General features: G+C 37.0%; 1 protein-coding gene across 1 annotated transcript; it reads left to right on the forward strand.

Annotated features, from left to right (window-relative positions):
• The first annotated feature begins 23,286 nt into the window (after window positions 1–23,286).
• On the forward strand, window positions 23,287–25,320 carry LOC149529496 (shikimate O-hydroxycinnamoyltransferase-like). The gene is made up of 2 exons (XM_089810230.1): window positions 23,287–23,694; window positions 24,406–25,320. Exons 1-2 carry the CDS (start codon window positions 23,287–23,289, stop codon window positions 25,318–25,320), a joined length of 1,323 nt encoding a protein of 440 aa, XP_089666356.1.
• Window positions 25,321–26,230: the final 910 nt, after the last annotated feature.

Genomic DNA, 26,230 nt, shown 5'->3' on the forward strand with positions numbered 1-26,230 from the left:
CCACATCAAGATACAATTTCCTCATTCAAGCTCATCATTCCTCTTTAATCCAATCTCTTCTCAAATTCATACCTTCCCAAGCAATTCCTAATCCAATCCATTTACATATTCATACAAAATCTATCTTTCAAACTTCATCTATTCAAATAATCCTCTAATTAAAATTTTTATGTAAAAATTCTACTCAAAGCATTATTATAATCCTTTGAATTTAATCCTAGTTATCTTGATTGATACACATTTAATCATAGTCAATATTAAATCAAATCAAGATCATTAATCATCTTTCTCCTTCATCAAGATTCAATCCAATCCTTAGGTAGAAAGATCTTTCCAAAGTGTGAAATTAGACCTTTATCCTTAGTAACATTGTCATAGTTGCACTCTCTCACTTGGGATCACTTGTCCATTGCCATGTATTGAGTCATCTATTTGGTATCCTATTCTAACTTGGGATCATTTTTCCATCTCCATGTTGATGAAGATATCGTCATCGAAATGCAACATCCAATTTGTTTGCAATATCATTTAAGGTCTTTTTCTACATCAAGGTTTTCTCAAACCTTTGTCCAAATCAAATCAAATCAAAACAAAGTCAAAAATTTCTCCTAGTCCTAAGGCCATATTTATCCATCATGAAATATTTCATAACTCCTCATCTAAGTTCCATGGATAATAATTGGCTTAACCAAATGGCCGAGGATCTTCAAAGGAAATATGGAGTTATACCTCCCACCCAACCCATGTATCAAATCAATCCTCAAAACTTCATATCCAATTCTAATCCATCTCACATTCCTTATTCTTATTCTACATTTGATAAGGTAAATCCACCTCATTACCATTCATCCACATATTATTCCCTCCATATCCCACATAATCTCTCAAATATTTGAGGAATTCTATTTCCCAAGGAATTGAGGAACTCAAGAATTATGTCCTTAGCCTAGCAAATGGGGGTCAAAAGAAAAACATCTACCTTTCAAAACATATGTCCTCTTCCCCCATGATTCCAAGTCCATAATCATCATGTCCCATCCAATCCAAATGCTCCATGTAATTCCCCACTATTTGAGCTTAATATCCAAAACCATCATCCCAATCCCCACCTTGTAATAAGTATGTCATTATGGATTCTCTTCTCATCTAGAACCAAGCATTTCTCCATCCCATTCTTCCCTTATCCCTCAAGATCCATTTTTATCTCTTAATCCATCTCATGTTCCCCTCCTTAATCAAGATCAATTCATTCCCTCTACCACACACATTAACAATTCCATTCCATCTCAAGAGTTATCATCCATTGATCCTCCACTTTATAAAGATGTTCCTTCCACTCCATCCACTTATACTTCTCTTTGTCAAAATCAAATCACTCCATCTAATGGTTCCATTCCCTTCACTCCATTATATGATCCAATCATTCTTTCCATTCCACCACATAAGCCTCTTATAAGTCAAGATCAAAGTACCCCTTCATTTGTGTTTCATGATCCCAATCCATATCAAGATCCTAATATCCCCCATAATTTCCCTCATGATCCTAATCCTCCACAAGATCTTGCCACACCTATCCAATCCATTTATGAACCCCATATACATGGACTCACATCTTGTATTGAAAATAATAAATATCCTATTGAATAAACAATGTCTCAAGATGTTGGTACACCTTCCAGTCCTTCCAAATCCAAAATTATTCCATCCAAACCTAAATGTTCCCATCATCCATATTCCAAATCCATATTGGGCCCTTATATCCATAATCCCATTAATTCCTCATTTCCAACCTTTTGGGGTCTCTATGTCCCAAATAAAAAATATTCACCCTATCCATCCATTTTGGGTCCTTACATACATCCATCCACCATATCCAAGTCTTCCAATTCATCCCCTCATGCTCCTAATAAAGATCAACAAAGGCACACATCCTTGAATTCCTTCCAATGTTCACCATCTAGCATTTCATCCACCATCTCTCCATACCATTTATTTTCATGCACCCATATCATGGCCAATGGAAGAAAATTGGATGCCAAAGATAAAGTGAATAAAGACAAAATTCCACAAAAATCCAAGGCTCAAAATGTCTCCTCTAAAAGACATGTCCAAGAAAAGAAAATTTTGATCCAAAAGAAAGAAAAAATCAAAAGGCCACAAAGGATGAAAATGAAAAATTCAAAAATCACTCAGATTCCCTTGTTGCTTGATGAAGAATTTAATCTCAAGGAGAAATTAAAAATGGGAACCAATTTTGCTAATCCAAAGGCTTCCTTCATCCATAAATCCTCAAATCTTCCATCTTTCAATTCTATTTCGGGTCCTCGTGTCCTCAAATCCACCATCCTAAATCACTCTCCTCCTTCATCCATTTTGGGTCCTTATATCCAAAAATTCAAACTTTCTCCTCCACATCCTCCAAAATTTACTTTTTTCCACCATATTTCAAGGTGTATGCCAATGGTGATCTTTCCACCTCCCTCACCCCCTCATTCACAATTCTTCCAACCCATCCTCTATCAACCATGTTTCACATCGAATAATTCCAACCCCTTAGTCTAACTTCTTCATAAGTCCTTTTCCTCCCAATCCATTTCATCCTTCTTTCCACCATCCTCAAAACATCTATGAGAAAATAGAAAAACAATCCTTGAAAAAAAAGGAAATATATAGAGATACCATCCATGTAAATGGATGCTTGTTTCCTCCCTCCATTTCCCTATCATGTAGCCATCCATTCACTTTTCCTCTTCCACCTACACTCTACACTTGGGGGAAAGCTCCATCCATACTATGCTACCTTACATATCTTCCATAGTTCCATTTCACCATCCATCATCCTATCCAAGTTCATCATTCTTTCCTATATTTGATATTGATTGTCTTATTCCTTTCATCCATCCATATGCTCATGTGTTATATCCCTTTCTCACTATCCACACATTTTCATACATACTTCCATTATCCTTTTACATATTTGATCTTACCATCATATCCATATCATCCATGTCATAGTCCTTCTCTTGTTCATTTCTATTAGTGTAAATAATTATTATCTACACTTTACTTAAGTTTACTTAGGATAAATGCATTATTTTATTATTTCTTAGGTTAAACACTTAGGAGTTTGTATACTCATATGAGTTTTCATGTTGACAACACTAGAGTAAGAAACTCTAATTAAGCATAAGTTGTCTACAACACTAGAGTTTGCATAATTAACCGAGTTGTCATTTTGACAACACAATTATTCACACTTTTATTTTAGCAGATGGTGTCTACAACATAATTTTACGTGCTACACCTTAGTAGGCTTATCCTCTCATCATCGCACTAACTCCTATGCTTAATGGAGGATAATCCACTCCTGGTGGACATGTGCTTGGTTGTAAGACTTATCAATGTGCTGACTCCTAGTTAGTCTAGATGCCTTTATATTTAGGCAGTCCTAGTGTACTTGTATTCAATATCTAAGAACATTATTAATTCTCATATCATTATTCTAATCATACTTTGTTGGTCAATATTGTGCTTGTCTTGTGCTTCTTAATCTTGGCTTGATTTTTCCCTAAGGCAAATTCTTACATGGTACCAGAGCCATAGAGGCATCATTTCATAGCCATTGGAGACCATTCTTGCTTCACCTCTTTAAGGACACCTTGACTCAGATCTGAAGTATCGATAGATATTGGGAGTGTCTAGAGTGAAAGTAGACCTCACTATTGCATTCAAAGTGTTGATTTGGTGAAAAATGACTATAAATTTGCCTATATTGGGTCATAGTCAATTTTGAGGTAAAGTTTTTTTGCAAACTAGCACTTGAAGGCCTGATTTGCAAGAACGATATGATCATTTCCAATCTATTCATTTGATTTTTAGATCTATAATTTCATATCAATTTTTTCAAAAATTTTATGCCATCAAGCCCATAGAGAAATATTTTTTGCAAGAACCAGGTGGTCAAACCTCGGGCCCTAGAAAGGAATATTCTTTATTGGTTCAAAAAATATTTCGTCGACATCACATCTGACAACTGCACATTTAAATCAGTGATCATTTACCAGATTTCTAGGCACAACAACTAGTGGCAACGACTCAACAGAACCTGACAAGCACCTATAATCTAGCAAGCTTATTTCTTTATAGCCGCATGTTCCTTTTTTTTAAATGACTCGGCCACAGTTCATTTGGTGCATGTGGGACTAAATAGTCCCCACACTGCACCGCTAACGTCTTAGCTTGTCAGCCCCTATGACTTTGCCGGTCATGTTCTCTTCTCTGGCAACCACCCCACACCACACAACACCCATGAAGTCCAATTTAGATCAATCATAACCTTGTCCAGTTAGCAGGCCAGACCCGCCATGCAGCCACATTAGTGAATTCCACTTTAGCTCTAATGTCACGATGACTTCGTACATGTCAAAAAGCCTAGTCAAAGCCATGTGGTGCCATGTGACACTTGTCAAAATACACATTAGCGACCATTTTACTAAGCCATATAGGACACATCATCCAAAATCTTGGTCCGTATGACTAGTCATCTCTCATGTCACCTAGGGAGGCATTTTTTGCTGACATCAGCTAGACATTGTGTTAAAATTGACAGCCATTTGATCGTCATCTGGAGGAAAAATTACACTACTATGATAGCCATTTGGATGTCAAATTTAACCTCAAAGTTTTCTAATCAAACCCCTCTCCAAATTTAGTTTTAATTTGACAGTCTTACATTGGGAGGCCATATCTCAGTCATTCAAGCTCCAAATTAGGTGTTATTTTTTTTGATAATGGGTAGAATTTCTTAATCTTTTTAGTGGTCTATTATTTTTTGGTTTTGGTGCATGGATTTGTTAGAAATTATAGTTTTTGGTGATTGTACCTATCTAATCCTGCATTTTGCAACTTCAATTGCTCCGTATGGGCTCATTTGGACACATAAATAGGTTTCATTTTTTTTGAAAGTGAATAATTTTTTGTCTACTTTCCAAATCTATAATCAGATTATAGGCTTGTGTGGATACAAATATCACTTTTAGAAATAGGTCCTTTCTTTGCATTGTATTACTTCAAAATTATTGTATTTCTGAGATACATTGTAAAGTTTTAGATTTGAACTATCAAAGAAGGTTGTAAATAGAGAATTAGAAGTCCACTAAGTCCATTTTGACAAAGTGGCCCATTGTAATTATGCTACCTTTAAAGTGCCAAATCATGCATTAGGGGGGGATAATTGATTGTTTTTGCATTTTGGGGGGGTGCATACATTCATTGATCTAATGGAGTTTTGTTTCAAATGTCAATTTGGTATTAGAATGAGGTTGAAAAAGAGGAATTATCAAAAATGGAGTGCCTTGATAATTGATCATCTAGGAAGAGAACACAAGGAAGTATTTCGTTATCTATGTTTCAACAAATTGCTCTCTACCATTGATATACCACCTATTAAAAAAAAATTAGATGTAATTTATTTCAGTGTCACTCATTCTTACTTTGAAGTCATTAACAAGTTCATGTATCCTTATGACATTTGGATAGGTCTTTGGAAAGCATATGGAGATCCAAATATTACTCCCTTTCTAGAAGGCATTCTATCTTTAGTCACTTTAGTTGTGGTTCCTTCAACTCTAGATGAGATGACACATTATAATACTCTTGTTGATTCTACTGATCTAGTTCCAACCTTAGAGGCTTTTGATTCAGTGTAATAGGCATTACCATGTCTTCCTACTTTAGCTTCATGGGATGACTTCCTTCTAGACATTGCAGGGCTATTCGTGGAGTCTCATGTTGAAGATGTGGGAGACATCTTTCTTAAGGAGAGTTCTTCACTTGTTGTGAGGGCACACTCTGACCCTCAACCACTTGATCATTCTGACATGATTGTGGACATTTCTTTATAGTAGATGGAGAAGGATTCTTTCACTTATGATGAGACATATCAGTATGTGGAGATTGTATTCCAGTTTCCTCAGACATCATATTTTCTAAGGATTCTTCCCATTAGTTGGGGAGGATTCTCTACTACACCTATGGCACTATTTCTTCCCACATGGAGGACCATCATTCAGATTTCATGGTGTAGCTTCTTTAGTCATCAAGGAGATTTTTTCATAGGTGTCCCTACATCATTGAGGGGGGGTGACATTTCTTCTCTTCCTCCATCTTACTATCAGGATGCTTCATCATTTTTGGAGTTTGATTCAACTTCATGCATAGACACATTTCCTTGCTTGCCACCATTTTTTGGACATCCACCAGATTGGTTTGTGGCATCTTCATTCATCAAGGACTTGTTGACATTTGAGCAGACTTCAGAGGCATCATCCACCGCATACTACATCTAGATCCCTCTTCTATCTTCCTATCCACTATGGGAAGCATTCTTGCACCTATACTTGGTGTATCTTCTTCCTCAAGGGAAGAACTTTGTTTTTCGGCATTGCATTTTCTTTTGTCTTCAAGCACTTATCATTTGGAGATCCTTCACTAAGGGGGAAATTTCATTGAGGGATTCTCTATTGTATATGCATGATGTATGTCATCATGGGGGGTCTTGTTTACTCCATCCATTCATGCATCTTTATTTATTGTACTTGTCTCTCTTTTTGGGGGAGGGTTTTTCCCATGAGGTTTTCCCTCTTTTCTCATTTGCAAAGAGATTTCATTGCATTGTGTGTTCAACATTTCATTTGCACATGGGTACCTAACATGGCCTAGTAGTTGGGACCCATTATGCATCTCATCATAGCTTTTGTGAGCTTAAGTGCATTCCCCTAATTTGCACTTAAGGGGGGGTGTTAGTGTAAATAATAATTATTTACACTTTACTTAAGTTTACTTAGGATAAATACATTATTTTATTATTTCTTAGGTTAGACACTTAGGAGTTTGTGTACTCATATGAGTTGTCATGTTGACAACATAGTTATTCACACTCTTATTTTAGCACATGGTTGTCTACAACATAATTTTACATGCTACACCTTTGTAGACTTATTCTCTCATCATTGCACTAACTCATGTGCTTAATGGAGGATAATCCACTCCTAGTGGACATGTGCTTGGTTGTAAGACTTATCAATGTACTGACTCTTAGTCAATCTAGAGGCCTTTATATTTAGGCACTCTTAGTGTACTTGTATTCAATATCTGAGAACATTTTTAATTCTCATATCATTATTTTGATCATACTTTGTTGTTCAATATTGTACTTGTCTTGTGCTTCTTGATCTTGGCTTGATTTTTCCCTAAGGAAAATTCTTACAATTTCCTTCGTCCTCCATTGATAATCCTACATAATTCCATCTAACTTTCATATGTCCCTGGTCATGATTATCCCATGCATTTCCTCCATTCCATGTTCCACATTTCATCCATATCCTTCATTTCAATATCCCTATCGTATTCATACCCTCCATCCCATATCCCTTATTCATATATCTTCCACTTTCATACATATTATTGTGATTGAAACTAGAGACACAAAAAAAAAAAAAAAAAATTCATACATGCTTTGGAAATATAAAAGCCTCCACTTCCTCCATACAATTGCTTTAGTACCACCTTTCTATTTGCATGCATATTTTCCCACCATATTTCCTTCCATTTTTCTTATCCTTAGTATGGGGCATTTTAACTCCTTTGAAATATGGTCTTTGGCTCCCCATTTTCATGTACCATATCCTCTGGTCCCCCATATTCTTTCACCTTCCATTTCATCCCTCTATAATCCATGCAGAAAAAATAAAACCCTTCCCAACCATTTACCATTCCTTGGTTCTCCCTTGTCACTGGCTCTAATCTATTCTACCCTTCATCAATTCAATAAATTCATCTATCCTCTAATGTAAATCAATTTCAGTTCTTCCAATCCTTTCATATCAAATCATTTTCCATCATACCTAAATATTTTTTTCTTCTAACACAACCTTATCAAAATCATTCATCCAGTCTAATCAAGTTCTTCCTTCATCCATCATCTTATCATATCTTGTCCAAGTTCTTCTATTCATCATCTAATATCATCATAATGACCTTCACCCCATCAAACTAAACTTATCAAAATAGTGGCTCCAACAAAACTTACACAAATTCACACTAAGACCAAATGATATAAGAACCTTGTTCCTTTCACCGTAATTGCTAGCGAACAATCACAGATCAGACAAATATTTCAAAAAAATTCAATTAGACATTCAAACTTTTACATTCAAGATGATTCCTTCCTAAGTCTACATATCAAATTTTACCATCAAAATAAATTTTATGGCAAGAATTGTGGATTGAATGACTACTTGTTCAAGAGTTATTTTTCGTTTATTTCATCTTTGTGTATGTCATTTATGACCTCTTTAAGATTTCCTTGATCTTCAATATCTTGGTTTTCTCTTGAATGGTTAAAAAATTGACTACACATGTCATTTGCAGTATGATCCATTTTCATGATTCTTCAGCACATATATGTCAATTTCTATGTTATGGTTATGCGTTGCTCACTAGGGGAAACAAGTTAGCACACCTTCCACCAAGATCCCTAAGAGGAATTTGGGTGTGTCCAGACCTCTCCAGTGCGTATATGTCATTTTTTTCATCATGACTATAAAAATGGCATCTATGTTCCTAAAGTCTTTATTGTGTTTGAGACTTTAGTCCATGCAAAGGAATCTTGTCATCTATTCTACCATAACACTTGATGAATAAATCATCTTGCAATAGTGCTCTCCCATATGAACATGACTGAATCCCATGATATCATGTAGTTAGGGTGCATTTAGATTCATTATCCCTATTTGTTAAGACAAGTGATCATTATCCCATTCGATTCTATCCAACCCACAAGTCATGCAAAAGTTCCAAACTTCATCTTTTCCTCCTGGTGTATTTTTTGAGAAAATTGTACAAAATGGGTCCTTTTTGCCCTATTTTTTCAAGGCGATACTCTCCTCCCCTGTTGTCTCTATGACATGACAACTAGGACTCATCTCCTCTTTGGGGCAACCTATATTTTCTTTTCTTTGATACAATATTGTCCTGGCGCTACATCAAAGAGGGTAAAAATGTAGATGCTTAAAATTGTCTCAAACACTATATTAATTTATTTAATATTTTTCATGAAACTATAATTGATTATTTATTTATTAATTATTATTTTCATATTCTTTTAAATATTTAATTAAATACATTCATTTTCCTAAAGTACAATTTGAATTTGATTTAAATACATCCCCCTAATGTATTAAATTTATTTAATGCATAGTACTCCATAAATCCCCTTTTAAATAAATTATATTTATTTAAATTCCCTCCACTTTATTAAATTCTTTAAAGCTACCATTAAATTACCCATGACCCCCATCCTCCTAAGTCTACCCTAAACCAACCTAGAACCTAAACCAACCTAAAACCTAGCCTACCACCCATCACCCTCATCCTCCTAAGTCTACCCACTAGTTAATCCCACTTATTTAGCCTAAGTACCCTTTTAATCCCTTTTTAGCCCCTAAGTGGTTGTTCACACATGTGTGAGCAACTCAATCCCAAGGGGGCCCGCTTTCATTAACTTCTCCAAAAGATACTCTTACACCTTTGTCCCCAACTCCTTTCCCCAAGGTTGCTCACACATGTGTGAGCACACCTTGAGCCACTTAAACCATAAAGGCTCCTTTGACTTTTGCATGGCTTGTACTTTAGCAAATGTGTCTCCCTTGTGGCACCTATGTGGATACTACATGTAGACACCTAAATCTGATTACATCAATAAGTAATCATATTTAGTCATCTCCTAAGACATTATTGATTAAATATTTAATATTTAATTAAATAATCATCATCCCCTAGTTAATTAATTAATTTAATTAACTATAATCCAATTGATAAAATCAAATGATCGCCCAAAATCAATTTATCAATTAAATCCCAATTGCTCTATTAAATTGAATAAATCATCAAATCTATTCAATTTAATTCCATACTCTCATTTTATTAAATAAATCATTTAATAAAATACCTAAAATCCTAAAAAGCCTTCCTAAACCCTATCCTAACCCTTAATCCAACCCATTCACCCATACTAACCTCACTTAGCCTCCTAACTAACCCATCCCATCAAAGCTAAATCACTTACCCCCCTAACCCCCTTTCTAAGATAATCCTAATCCCCCTCCTAAACATGTGAAAACTTTAAGCAAGGGTTAAAACTCGCTAACCCAAGCCAAAGTCAACAAAATCAACCACACCTCTCACATCCTCAAAATATCTCTTACACCTCACTTAATGACTCTTACAAAGTATTTATGGAGCCCTTATCTCTTGAGCCTCCTTTGTTGACCATCCACCTTACCTTCCCTTCATCCAATCATGCTCTAACAAGTGTCACCTCCCTATTGGTGCTAAACAAGCACAATCCATGTGCTCTCTTTTGAGTGCATCATGACCCTCCCTCACCATCTCATCATCTTGACATCTTGGCCCTCCATTCCTTCAACCCTTGCCCTATAAATTGAACCTCCTTCCTTCACTAAACAATCCACCTTCCATGCAAAGTTATAATGCTATATTGAGAGCTCATAAACTACCAAAATACCATTATAATGCTGAAATACCTCCATGACTCCATTTTTAAAACCCTCATCCATATACACACTTGGTAAAAACCCCCATCCATTGGAAGCTTGAGAAAAAGCATGAGCATACATCCCCTCTCATTAGGGACATAGCTTCATCATCATGAGAAGCATTTGAGGAGTTTACCATTCTTGGTCTACTTTCCTCCATATTGTTTTCTTTGGTCCTATCTTAAGTGTTAACTACTTTAGTTGTGCTAAAGATTTCATTTAATAGTTAGTTTTCAATTTGCATTACTAGAATAGGTGATACATTTTGACATGCCCGGTGGGACCCCACATTTGGGTCAATCTAATTGATTTTTGGGTTTTTTGTGTTAACTAACCAAATTAACCTTGTTTGCTTGTGTGTTTTTGTGATAAGTTTGCTAATCTTGTTGCAGGTATGCAGGTCATCCTTTGGAAATCATGCTCCTAGCCATCTAACTGTTTTTCATTTTTGAACACTTAAAAATTAGCTTGTTTTGTGATCCTACAACCCCAGGAATGCGATCTTGCAATCGTGGGAATGTGGCAATTAGCTAGCAGGAATGCGAACCTGCGATTGTGAGTTCGCAATTCATCCCCAACTAGTTGTTGCCACGTATCCCAAAATATCTCCGCATTCTCACCAATGTTTCTTCTGTAGGAATGCTAGAATAGCCTATAGGATCGCCAACATTTGCCAACAAGAATGGGACCTTTGACCAGTCAAACTTTTAAAATCATTCCTATCATTGACCTCTCAAACTCGCTGAAGAATTCCCCTATGGGAGCGCTGATAAATCTACCTGCAGGATCGCTTTCTCACAGGATCGTAGTGTGTTTTTTAACCTACGGCCTCATTTCCTACACCTTTTTTTCACCAGTATTGTGTCGCATTCTCGCATTTTTTTGCCTATGGGATCATTGTTTAAACCCGCAACTTTGCTGTTCTAACTGCTTGGTTCAAACTTCTGACATTTTTTGGTGCACGTTTCTATGCAAACTTGTTTTCTGTAGGTTTTATTAGCATATCTTTAAGCTCATAATCAAATCATAATCAAATTTTGACTTTTAGTGGTTCCATAGGATATGGACTATTCTGAGTTGATTTACGCATATCAAAATGAACAAAAAAAGTTAATTTTTTTTCCCATAGTTAAGCTTTTCTTTTTGGGATTTTTGGAGCATCTTACAAACCTAATCATGTTTTTTTTTGTAGGTTTTCCCTAGAATGAACTTGCATGTTTAAACACATATTTAATTGAATGCATGTTGCTCAGCTCAATCTCGTATGCCATGAACTAAAATCAAGCTTTTATTGGAATGCATGCTTAAAACAACAAACACAATCTTGAATGCAAAGGATCAAATAATAATTGCAATACCTCACACTTCAAATTTGGGCATAAAATACTTAAACACAATATTGAATTCCTAACAATCAATGAACATTGCATGATTTTGACACATTTCAATGACACTCACATTTCTTATGTTGACGACATCTCAATTTTCATTATGCTAGCGATGTTGTCAAGTTGAAATGAACATTTTATGTCATAAACATGAGTTTCTTCAATCATATCTTACAAAATCTAAATCATCAATTGAAATGAACAAGTGTCTTTTAAACCCAAGATCACTTATGTGGTCTTTTTTTACACTTTTAGGAGGCCTACTTGGGGATTTCATCACCCCTTCAGATGACCTCAACTCTAGCATTCTGGCAGAGTATAAACATTGGGAGGTGAATTGAAAGACACCTCTCTTGGAAGCATAATCTTGTCACTCTTGGCTAAGCCCCAAAAAACTTTATACCTTTGGGAAGTGAAGGTGGAGATTTGAGTTACCATCTCCTATTGGCTGAGTGGCATTATTTTCTTTCATCTATAGAATTGGGCCTCATGTACCTTGTGTATATTGAAGACACCCCTAGCTAAGCTTGTATATCCTAGCAAAGATCTTATAGGGCTATTGGTGTGTTTGACATGCTTGAGTGTTCAAAACCCTCCCCATGTTTTAGAAAATATCAAATCTTTTTGCTAAAGAGATCACTTGTCTATCCTTTGAAACAGTTGTTAGCAAGTCCATTCACTACAACCCAACCATTCGTCAATCATTCAATCCCAATGAAAGCCATACTTAACATAGTCATTGCCTCATCTGAGATTCATCCAAGCTTCCAAGCTTTCCTCTAGTATCATCATTCCTAAGGTCTTCCATAAAATCTTCCTTTTTCTCTCCATGTCTTAACTATGCAACATTCCATCCCTACCCAACTCATCATCCAAATCCAAATCTAAGCTTACCAACTTATCCTAATCTGCATTTCTATATTCCTTCGTATTCATCTTTCATCCCCAAAACATCATGTCACAATCCTATTATGATGAGTTTGGTCATCCCATCTTTTCTCCCACTCCATCCTATTCCAAAGATGATGAAGATCTAGTTGACTATAATGGGTATATTGAAAGCCTTAGAGATATTGCTCCCAACATCCTCCACAATCCAATCATTCCTCCAAACCACTTCATCATTCCTCCATGTATACCCACTAGTACTCCCTGCCATACCTTTGATAGGGGAAATCCATTATTGTTCACATCCTTATCTCCTCCTTATATTATGCCTACATATTCTTGTTATACATTAGCCATATCTCCATCTTCCTCTACCTTCATCTCCCAGCCTCCACCATTCCAAAACAATTCTAGTAGCTACATCCCTAGTCCAAATCCACCATCCCAATATCCTCCAAACCCCTTTCCAAATCCTCCAATCAATCCTAGTCATACAATACATCACCTCAATCCCCTTACTCCTCCTAGTCCAACAAACTTGTCTCCAAGGAATTTTACAAGGAGCCCAAAGCAAATCCCTCTCCCACACCCATCACTCCTCTTACATCATCCTATCACTACCATCCCTATTGCATCCACCCCACTTATCAAACCCCTTCCATCTCCTACCTCCCATCCATTGAATCCCTCCAAATCCCATCCACATCTCCTCCTCCTAGCATTACCCAAATCCCATGTAACAAACCTACTAAGTCCATTCCCCATCAACCCATCCCCATTGCAGAACCTCCTACCCATCCATCTACCAGACTTAAAGAAATAATCCACACTTCTCCTATCATACCATCCACTCCCACCCATTCCTATCAAGATATTTTCCAAAAGCATGTTGAAATATCCCTCGACACAATAGAAGATCCCACCATCCCACTTATTCCCCTACATGATCCACTTTTACCATCCCCTCCATATCTAAATCCTACCATCACACCTACTCCATCTCAAGACCCATTCCCATCAACCCATCCAACTCAAGATCCTATCCTTCCATCCCCTCTTCTTCATGCTCATACATCTCCCATAATCTATAATGATAGATCCATAAAAGAGGATATCACTATCATATCCAAAGTTGTGACTCCTTCAGCTAGTAATGGACTCACATCTTGTGTTCCAAATAATGAACATCACATTGAAGAAAGAAATAAAAGTATACCTCTATATGTTGGTATCCCTCCTACCCCTTCAAGGTCCCAAGTCCTTCCACTTTTACCCCAAATTTCTCCTCCACCTTTTTTTACATCTATTTTGGGTCCTTATTCTACTACTTCTTTTCAACCCTCCATTTTGGGTCCGTATATTCCTTGTCCAAATCCCTCACCCTTTCCATCCATTTTGGGTCCTTATATACCTAATATGAATCCTTTATCTCCTCCACCTATTTTGGGACTTGGTCCTTCCTCACTTCCATCTGTTTTAGGCCCATATCCTTCATTCCCTCCATCCATTTTGGGCAGTTATATGCATCCATATCCTATATTCCAATCCATCATTCCATCCCTTCAAATCCACCAGCTAGATCATCAAAGGAACTCATCCTTGAATCCCTTCCAACCTTCAAATTCTATCATTCCATCCATAATACCTTCATATCCCCCATGCTCTTGTTCCCATACCATGGCTAATGAAAGCATATTGGATGCCAAAATAAAAAAGCATAAATCCAAAAACCCACAAAAATCCAAGTCTCGACATGTCCCTTCTAAAATACATGTTCAAGAAGAGAAACATTTGATCCAAATCAAAGAAAAGGTCAACATGCCACAAAGGCCCAAGCTAAAAAAGTCAAAAATCATGTGGATACCTAAGATGCTCATAAAAGAAATGCATCTCAAAGAAAAATCTCAATTGGCATCCATTCATGCTACTCCAAAAGCCCCATCCATTCATCCTTTATCCAAATCTCCATATATACATCCTTCATCCCCCCAACCCACTCTTAATCCATGTGCTTCTTATCCTACCATTCCCATCCTTCATTTTCCAACTTTACTATTAGTCCTTATTTTTCGTCCTCCATTTTGTCCTTAACCTCATGCAATACCATCTTTCCCACTACTTTATCACCTCTCAACGTGTGTGCCAATGATGATCTTTCCATTTCCCTCATCTATTTACCCACAAGCCTTATGTCTTCCCATCCATTATCCGTCAAACTCCCACCCACCATTCCACTTGTTCAATCCAATCTCATTCCATCCATCCTACCAACATCTATGAGTAAAAATGCATCAAAAAGAAAAAGGAAAAAAGAAAAAAGTCAAAAAAGTCAAAAAAAAGAAAAAAAATGTCCATTGGTGAAAACTTGGCAATTCAAGCGCCTTGGACAAGTACCATGGTGAAAACTTGGCAAACAAGCATCATGTGTAATCCCTTCATCCAAATGCTCTGCACACTTGGGGGCACTTTCCATCACCTACCATACCCATCTCATACCACCATACCAACCATATCCTATCCATTTCACCCTCCATCCTCCTTCAGATCTTGATAAAAATAAAGTCCACCACCAGATACATGCTTTTGGTCATCCCTTTGACATCCATTTCCCATCAAAGTTTGTATCCACCTATCCTTTATCTACCCATTCTTTTGTCCATACAATCCCTCCATCGGCCTCATCCACCCCTCTATCCTATCACACCCCTCATAATAATCCTTTTAGCTTCCATCTATCTCCCTCATCCTCTTGTTGACCAATCTTCCATCCTATCACATCCCTCATAAAAAATCCTCTTGAATAGCATATTACAACTGGGAGAACTATATTCCTTAGAGATTGTGTCATGTCCATCTTTCCATCCATCCTTATCATTTTACATTCCTCTACCCAAATCCTTCTATCCATCGTACCCTTTTTCATCTATCCTTGCACTTCTCAAACATCTCTCCATCTTTTCATCGCTTAGTACATCCCTTATCATTGGTATCTAGTTCTAGGCTATCCCCTCATACCCCAATGTCATCCATTCATGTCCTAATGCTCCTGAAACTCTACCATCCAATGCACCATCCCACTGCCCATCTTTCAACTCAACCCATCACCTTCTTCATCTTCTGCCCAACCTTGTTGCACTCCTTGGTCATACACCAATCATCATCATTGGGATCCATCCTTCCCACCCATTATCTTTAGGTATATCATTCCCTTATCCATACCACCCTACCCACCATCAATCCATTTTCTCTCGCTATCTCCTCATCCTGAGCTTCTTACTCCCACTATCTTAAGCTTTTCACAAACTATCTTCTAATCTTGAGTTTTTCATCCCCTTTATCTCCTCATCCCGAGCTTCTTACTCCTACTATCTTAATCTTTTCAGAAACTATCTTCTAATTTTGAGCTTTTCATCCCCTTTATCTCCTCATCTTGAGCTTCTTACTCCCACTATCTTAAGTTTTTCACTAAGTATCTTCTAATCTTGAGCTTTTCATCCCCTTTATCTCCTCATCCCGAGCTTCTTACTCCCACTATCTTAAGCTTTTCACAAACTATCTTCTAATCTTGATATTTTCATCCCCTTTATCTCCTTATCCCATGCTTTTCCTCTATCTTCTCATCTTGAGCTTTTCCTCCCCTTTATCTCCTCATCCCAAGCTTTTCCTCTATCTCCTTATCCCATGCTTTTCCTCTATCTTCTCATCTCAAGCTTTTTATCCACTAATCTCATCATCCCCAACCTTTCATCCTCTATCTTCTCATCTTTATCTTTCCTGTCGCTATCCTATATTGTTGAGCTTTTGTATTTTAATCCCTTGTAAATACTTTGGTCTGTTAGCTATATCTTTCTTGTGCATCAGTCCTTAACTTAGTACCATTGTATATCTCTCATCTCTTCATGTCAGTTCACGCTTGATCACAAATTGCAATTTTCTTGGTTAGGTGCTTTAGCAAATCCTCATATGAGATCCCTTGTCATCAAAATGTTGTCCTAAATAGTTCTGATTTCCCAACTCATCCTAGTCCTTGATATTACCAATAGATTCTTGTAGGATGCATCCTTCCTCTCATCTAATCTTGGTCTGTCAGTATCCAGTCCTACCGATCTCTTTGGCAAAAGGTTACTTTTTATGGATTTACATTTTCTTTCAATTTATTTTCCTTTCGAGATTTCAAGCTTGATTCTTAAAGGCATCTCTTCCATGCAATTTGGGTTGTTCCCTCCTCAAAGTCACCATGATCTTTTAGATCATGGTGTGCTTGGAATGGGGAAACTCAAGAGCAAGGTCTTGATCAGGTCTTTCATCTTTTCTTTTCTACTTGTGAGTCAGTCAGATATGACCCTTGCCTAATCCAAACATGTGATTACTTCTGGTTGCATGGTGCACTTGGGAAATATCATTTTCTTGTGGGTTACCCAGTATCATTTTCACTCTGATTCTTCCAGGATTCATGTGTGATGCTAAGGCAATCCTTGCATGTTTGTTTTGTGTCAATCCTATGTAATATTGGTACAAAGGCCTTGATGTTCTTAGTAACCTTGGCATATCTCCAATATTCCTATATTAAAATAGGTGCTCAAACTACATGGTGGTGCTCCCCTTTGGAACACCCCCACACTCAAGCATCCTATCTTATCAAATTAAGAAACCAATTCTATCCAAGCAACCCATCCTATCCAAGCATCCTATCCTATCAAAGCATCCTATCCTATCAAAGCAACCAATCCTATCCAAGCATCCCATCAATCCTGCAATCATGATCAAGCCAATCTATTAAACCCATAGTATCTATATCATCATCATAGCTCTAGCATCAAATCATAATCCTAGCTCCTGCATCAATCATAACCTTAGTCCTCACCAATCCTCATCCTAAAATCATACTCTCCCCAAGCCTACCATCTTCCACATCACTTCCCTGGGCTCAATTTCAACAACCAATCACCCTAACCCCTCCCCCATTCCCAGTTTTCTTGACCCTTGGTTATCCTTGTACACATAGTTTTCCTTTTTATCCTTCCCCCCTAGTGAGAGTATGATCTTCCTCAATTCCCCCCTCTCTTAGCCACACTCAATCTTCCTGCTTTCCCTCGTTTCTTGTACTTTTCAAGAAGCTATTGGGCCTCACCTTCTCTCCCCGCCACCTTCTTGAGGGGGTGTCATGCAATCCATTCTCTCCTCTTCTACTCGAGATTGGGGCAACCATGTTGCTTCAAAAAGTCTTCTTCATGTCATTTATGTTTGAACTTCTTTGAAATAGTGTTGTTTCAACACTATGTCAAAGAGGGGCAAAATGTAGACACCTAAATCTAATTACATAAATAAGTAATCATATTTAGTCATCTCCTAAGACATTATTGATTAAATATTTAATATTTAATTAAATAATCGTCATCCCCTAGTTAATTAATTAATTAAATTAACTATAGTCCAATTGATAAAATCAAATGATCACCCAAAATCAATTTATCAATTAAATCCCAATTCCTCTATTAAATTGAATAAATCATCAAATCTATTCAATTTAATTCCATACTCTCATTTTATTAAATAAATCATTTAATAAAATACCTAAAATCCTAAAAAGCCTTCCTAAACCCTATCCTAACGCCTAATCCAACCCATTCACCCATACTAACCTCACTTAGCCTCCTAACTAATCCATCCCATCATAGCTAAATCACTTACCCCCCTAACCCCCCTTTCTAAGCTAATCCCAATCCCCCTCCTAAACATGTGACAACCTTAAGCAAGGGTTAACCCTTGCTAACCCAAGCCAAAGTCAACAAACTCAACCACACCTCTCACATCCTCAAAATATCTCTTACACCTCACTTAATGACTCTTACAAAGCATTTATGGAGCCTTTATCTCTTGAGCCTCCTTTTTTGACCATCTACCTTACCTTCCCTTCATCCAATCACCCTCTGACAAGTGTCACCTCCCTATTGGTGCTAAACAAGCACAATCCATGTGCTCCCTTTTGAGTGCATCCTGACCCTCCCTCACCATCTCATCATCTTGACATCTTGGCCCTCCATTCCTTCAACCCTTGGCCTATAAATTGAACCTCCTTCCTTCACTAAACAATCCACCTTCCATGCAAAGTTATAATGCTATTTTGATAGCTCATAAACTACCAAAATACCATTATAATGTTGAAATACCTCCATGACTCCATTGTTAAAACCCTCATCCATATACACACTTGGTAAAAACCCCCATCCATTGGAAGCTTGAGAACAAAAGTGAGCATACATCCCCTCTCATCAGGGACATAGCTTCATCATCATGAGAAGCATTTGAGGAGTTTACCATTCTTGGTCTACTTTCCTCCATATTGTTTTCTTTGGTCCTATCTTAAGTGTTAACTACTTTAGTTGTGTTAAAGCTTTCATTTAATAGTTAGTTTTCAATTTGCACTACTAGAATAGGTGATACACCACATAGATGCCACCTCCTCAAGGTCTCCCTCAAGCCTATAAATAGAGCCTTGTCTCAAGCATTTCTCATCCTCTCTATTGCATTATTATCATGCTAGTATAGTGCTATAGCTTTTTAGAGATTTTAATGCATTGTGCTAACTTTAGGTTGCTCATATATCTATGATCACACCTTGAGCCACTTAAACCATAAAGGCTCCTTTGACTTTTGCATGGCTTGTACTTTAGCCCATGTGTCTCCCTTATGGCACCTATGTGGATGCCACATAGATGCCACCTCCTCAAGGTCTCCCTCAAGCCTATAAATAGAGTCTTTGTCTCAAGCATTTTTCATCCTCTTCATTGCATTGTTATAATGCTAGTATAGTGCTAGAGCTTTTTAGAGATTTTAATGCATTGTGCTAACTTTTACTTGTTGATTTAGACTCATTTCTTGACATTGGTAACATAGTTTACTTTCTTGTATCTATCGCTATTATCCTTGGATGCTCTTGAGAATAGTTTCTATTATAGCCATTTCTTGAAGTGTTCTCCACCATTTAGCGTAGATTCATACACATTGCACTTCATTTCAATCATCTTGGGATTTTGAAGTTGTGTTTGAGGAGAGCACATCCACACCCCTCAATCTTGAGTACACTAACAAAGTCTCTTTAGGTGACCTTGTTGAGCTGCTCTAAGGTTGTGTGGAACTCTATTTTATTGGTTGCATTGCTTTGTAAAACTCAAGTAGTTAGTTGCTTTCATTATTTGAATCTTGATATACATGTACAACTAATGCTTACTTGTTTAAGCATGCTCCCAATAGATTAGATCTTCATGTATATAGAAGAAATTCCCAATTGACCCTATTGTAAGCTTTCAACATATCAAGTTTGATAACACAAGCTAGAAGGTGATTATATTTAATAGAATGAAGCACTTCATGTGCCACCATAGCACCATCAATAGTTCCTCAGCTTGGAACAAAATCAACTTGCTGGAAGAGGCTATCTTTGGAATGAGAGGATGGAGTCTAAGATAAATTTCTTTTGTAAATATTTTATATATATTGTTGCAGAGCATAATTGGCCTAAAGTTAGCATAAATGTGAGGTTGATTAACCTTTAGAATTTGGACAATATTAGTGGAGTTGAAGCGGTTGAGCATAACTTTGTTTTTCCTTGATTCTTCCATTGCTAGTAGTAAATCAAAACCAATAATATCCCAAGCTTTTTGGAAGCAAAGAGTCATATATCCACCATGGCCCCAGGTTTTTTCCAAGTGAATAGAGAAAACAACCTATTTGATTTTAGACAAAGTAAAAGGCTTGAGCAAGTTGATATTATCTTTGGAGCTAACTAAATGTGGAATATTCATTAAAATGACTTCAACTTCATTATGTTGGTTTCTCCAAGATGGGGGTTGTAGGGCTAACTGATTTGTATAGAACCTTAAACCCTATTAAGATATGGCATTTTCATTATGAATGAGATTTCTTGAGACAACATTATGAATATAGAAGATTGTATTGACATTTTTTTAATTTTTTGCGGTATTATAAAAAAGGCCATACTTTTATCTCCATCATTGAGCCAAATTTCTCTAGATCTTTGTTACCAATATATCTCCTCCCCGCATTGTAACTCTACCCATTCACCTTGGTGTTGTTTTTTTCTTTCATAAAGAGAAGTAGAAAGTTCATCCCAGATAACAAATTCATGTATCTCTTTTAGCTCTTTTTCTACCTCTTCTTTTTGAAGGAAAATATTTTGGAAGACCTCTTTGGTCAATTAAATAGAATGGTATTTAAGATGATGTATCTTCATGTGGAACTGGTACATATGGGTACCCTTAACAAAGGGCACATAGACCCACCACGTTTGATATGCTATAAGAAATGTGGATCTCTAGATCAAATTTTTTCAAAATTGAAAATTGATTGTTTCTTTGGTGGATAACATGTTCACTAATAGAAAGTGAAATAGCATTGTGATCTAAACCAAGTAGTGGGAGAATAGAGGAGTTGATCAAGCAAGTAGGATCAATCCATGTTCCTATCTAGCCCTTTTGCAGTCTAACCAAAGCATTGTCTCCTATTCGTCCAAGTAAATATACCATTTGATGGTTGCAAATCTATTAAAGCATTATCTCAAATGAAGAAAGAGAAATCATCCATTACTGCTAAAGGTGGGTAAATTCCACCTTGCTTTTCATGAGTAGAGACAATAGAATTGAAGTCCCCACCAAGTAAAAAATTATGGGTAGGGAGGTGGTGGAAAGAGTACTAAGCTTCGCTTTGGCCCGAGTAGATGAAAGTGCATACATATTGTAAAGCATGAATTGGCTGTCAAAGTTGGTGATTTTAGGAGTTTCTAGTGAAAGTGAAAAGAAATGTTGTCAACTTGCATCACTTAGGATTCCATTGTATAGCTAAACTTCCTTAAGCACCTTGAGTAGGAATTGAGAAAAAACACCACTTCTTCCATTTAGAAAATGCTTCTGTTGTTCCACTGTGTGATAATTATAGTACAATTATGTCATGAAATTGCCAACTCTTATTATAATGTCTAAACCCAATGCTAATGGAGGTTGAGAATTTTAATAGTCAAATCAAAATTTGATCTATCATAAATAAGATATAAATTGTTGGTCTTGAAGCATTGGAGAATCAACATTGGTGATAATGTTAAATAACATTAGTATTTTATTTATTTTTTCTATCATCACCATGTCGCGGGACATTATACTCCTTAGAAGTCATGACATATTTTTAAAATAGTTATGTTACATATAGAGTGAATCAACATTTTTTGGTCAAAATTAGATGTATAGTTTAGACTTTGGAAACACACTAAAATATAATAATGACTACTTCTAATATAATTTAGTAATGAGAAACACACAAAAATATAACTACTAATGCACTTTCCCTATGCTCTTCTCAATCTTAATACAAAGTGAGAATGTTTGAGAAATCTATTTTTGATATCTAAAAATATATAAGAGTTTACCCCTAGGGGAAACGACCCAATAGCCACCTAGGCTAACTTCGTGCACTTACAATTACTAATTCATATATTGAAATTTGTCGATTTTTTAGTGAACCTCTGTAGGTGAGTGAAGAGCTGAAACTAACCTTTCGATTTTCTTGCATTTATGGAGCTCTTTGTAGAACTCGTAGAGTGCGAGGTGGTCTGAAAGTGTAATTTAAAAATGTTCGCCTGGTACACACCACTAAGACCCCACAATAGCCGCTCGCCCAAAAATAGTACTTTTTGCACAAATGGACAATCAACAACCAAGAAAACTAAAAAATGATCAACTATGAGTACATGAGTGATAGACTATTAGAACATATGCGATAATTTTTTTGAGCTTTTTATGACAGTAATTGGAAGTGAAAGGTAAAGGTAATTACAGGGTGGACATGATGACAATGCGTACATGGATGGATTGACCTAATGGTAGAAACTTGATAGTCTTAAAGAGGAAGGTCAATAGATCAAAGTCCGGCAGAAGAGTAGAGTACGTAGAAGACAAGAAGTAAGGGACAGTCTCATATTAAAGAGATCCAGAAACATACACATGACTGCTTGGTGAACTATAACTATGAAAAAGACCTTTCATTTTTTCCTTTTCTAAACGAGAGGCAATGCACCATTTAATAGTTCTGGCACTGGCTCTGCATATGCCTCCATAAAATGCCAGGACTGCGTCGTGGGGACACCCTTCTTAAATGATCATGTGCCTGCAGCGCGGGAGTTTTTCTTTTTCATAAAACAGTGAACACACGGATTTTGCCATCATTCATCCAATAAAGAATAACACTTCGTGCAGTGCAAGCTTTATCAGGATTCATTGCAGAATTTTGATTTTCACAAAGCTTTGGTCGTGAATAGGCTGCGCTGACCTCTTAACTTGCTAAAGATCAATCTTTCTTTCATTCATTCGTATATTTCTCAAAAAATGGATGTAACCGTCACTGATTCGGTGCTTGTTAAGCCCGTAAACTCCACTCCTCATCATCATCTGTGGGTGTCAAATGTTGATTTGGTTATAAGCAGAAGACATTCTGCAATTGCTTATATTTACAGAATGCCTCCCAGTGCAGATTCTCATTTGGGTGAGATGCTGAAAGAAGCACTTTCTGAGGTGTTGGTGGAATTTTATCCGCTAGCGGGTAGACTGACCGTTGACGGCTCCGGTAGAATTTGTGTCGACTGTAACGGTGAGGGTGCTCTGTTTGTGGAAGCCGTCACCGACTCTGTCATTGATGATTTTGGGGATTTCACAAATCCTTCACAACTCGTTCATCTCGTTCCATCTGCAACTTACGAGAATGGCATCACTACGTTTCCTTTGCTCCTGATTCAGGTAGATTTACTTCTAATGGTTTCTGCTGCGTTTCCAACTTCTTAGATCTTTTTACGGAGCATTCATTGGCTTCTGTGTTATAGTCATGAGTTTGAAGCATTCTAATGTTAGTTTTAGATGTTTTTAGTTTAAATTGAATGTCAATGAATTGTTTCTAAAGTCAGATATGTACATAATTTGGTCATGTACATTGAAGATCCATACATACATTTGTGCTATAATGAATATAAGCACTTCAGTGTATATGTGTACTTTTCATTATTTGAGATTCAGATTCAAATCTGAATTGGTCGTGCACATTGAAGATCTACACGGACATCTGTGCTATCATGAATATAAGCACTTCAGTGTGAGTTTTAGATATGTACGCTTCTTGTTAAATGTAAATAAATTATTGTTGGTTTTAGATTCAGCTTTGTATCTAAATTGGTTGTGCACATTGAAGATCTAAATGTGCTTGTGCGCTGGTAGGAATATGATGTATCCAATTCCACTCTTGGTTAGATAATAATAAATTGTAATCAATTTTAGATTCAAATCCGTCCAAGTTGTTTGTGTTTAAACTATAAAGCTCTGTTTTATTTATTTTGCTGTTCATTTTTATAAATCACAAAAGTTTCAAGGGTTGAACTGAATTGTTAATAGCTCTAGACCCAAGTTCAATCGATTTCATTGAAATGATCTAAGTACCAATTTGATTTCATATTACAGGTAACCAAGTTCAAATGTGGAGGGGTGGCTTTAGGAACGGGGATACAACATATCTTATCGGACGGTATATCTTCTCTACATTTTGTGAACAGTTGGTGCGATGTAGCTCGAGGATTGCAGCTACATTTACTTCCTCAATTAGACCGCAACCCACTTCGAGCTCGAAATCCTCCCCGAGCAAACTTTTCTCACCAAGAATTTGCACCACCTCCCCCACTTCTCCCCCAAGAAGGAGTTGATGAGAAAAGTCTTGTTCTACAAAAAGAGGCCAAAAAGGTCTCATTTGGAAGGTTTGGTCTTAACAAAGAGCAAATTAGTGCCCTAAAAGCCAAGGTAAGGGACAACCCTCTTCACAAGACTTATTCCACCTACGTAACCCTAGCCGCCCATATTTGGAAATGCTGTACCACAGCCAGAGGTTTAGGAGAAAACCAGAGATGCAAACTCTACATTCCTATAGATGGGAGAGACCGTCTCAGTAGCCCACACTTGCCTTGTGGGTATTTTGGCAATGTCATTTTTATGGCCGCCCAAATTGACATTGCAGGAGAAATTGTATCTAATCCTCTGTGGTTCAGTGCTGAAAAAATCCATGAGTCAGTAGCCAGGATGGATGATGAATATCTACGGTCTCAGCTGGATTTCCTAGAGTTACAGCCAGATCTAAATGCTTTTGTGAGAAGTGGGGAGGTGTTTAGGTGCCCTAATATGACAATTAATAGCTGGACCCGTTTGCCCTTATATGATGCTGATTTTGGTTGGGGAAGGCCGTGTGCAATGGGACCTGCCAGAATTCCTCACGAGGGGCACTGCTACATTTTGCCTGCGCCTGCAAATGATGGGGAACTCTTCGTTTGCCTCGGATTACAGAGTGATCACATGGAGAACTTTGGCAAGCTGTTTTATGAGTTTTAATACACTTGCACTTACACCATCTGGCTGTAAGGTTTGTGCTTTTAGTGTAGAAGTCCATTGTTAGTTTGCGATATTTGTATAACAATCTATAAAGATTGAATTATCAAGCAGAGCTCCACTGGTCTTCATGATGGACAACGGCTTGAAACAATCCTTTGTTTGTTTGTTCTTTGCGTGAGTAATATAGAAGAGAATTTGCAACACTGGATGCTCTTAGCGATGGTTGTGGTTGGAACATAAACAAGGTATAACTGTTTCTCTGATCAAAGCTACTAGCACACATCAATGGCATTCCCTCATATGATCTTTCGATTCATATTCTGGTTGGGAAGAGAAATCTACAATGGAGCCTCTAATCTCTAATTAGTAATTAACATTATGAGGTAACGCACAACTAGCCTGTTAAACAAGAAATGCAATGGATCTGGTGACTTCAAAACTACCAGAGCATTTGATATGGGATTTATCATAGGAAATGTGCTCACTAGATTAATCATAATGAATGAAACATCATCGTAAGTCTCAGAGCTTATTAGCAAGGGAAATTATGCAAATGATAAAATTACTCAGAGCTTAAAAGCAAGAGAAAATATGCAAATGGGTATTTATTTATTTTATCATATATACAAAACAGATTGTCTTATTTTGAAATGGTGTTTATTTTCTCTTCTAAATCTACTTATTCGATTTGTTAGTGCAACCTTTCAGAAGACTTCAACTGCGAGTTTGAAAAAGCATAAAAAGATGGAACCATGATACGAGAAACTTAAATGATAAGAATGTTGGACTATTTAATGCGGTTGTTGTTTCTCCCTGGAGCCAAATGCCCACCTACCACCCCTATCAGATTGCAGAACAGTCATAAACATTTATCACAGGTAGGTGAGTTTTTTCAAATTCAAAAATGAGG

The sequence above is a fragment of the Cupressus sempervirens genome, chromosome 11 (assembly GCF_028749045.1).
Source record: "Cupressus sempervirens isolate cs-2001-9-10 chromosome 11, ASM2874904v1, whole genome shotgun sequence".
Lineage (NCBI taxonomy): Eukaryota > Viridiplantae > Streptophyta > Pinopsida > Cupressales > Cupressaceae > Cupressus > Cupressus sempervirens.

Coding starts and splice junctions, on each gene's coding strand:
- LOC149529496 (XM_089810230.1), top strand. CDS start 23,287: ATGGATGTAACCGTCACTGATTCGGTGCTTGTTAAGCCCGTAAACTCC. Junction 23,695..24,405: donor TTCCTTTGCTCCTGATTCAG/GTAGATTTACTT, acceptor TTCATATTACAG/GTAACCAAGTTCAAATGTGG.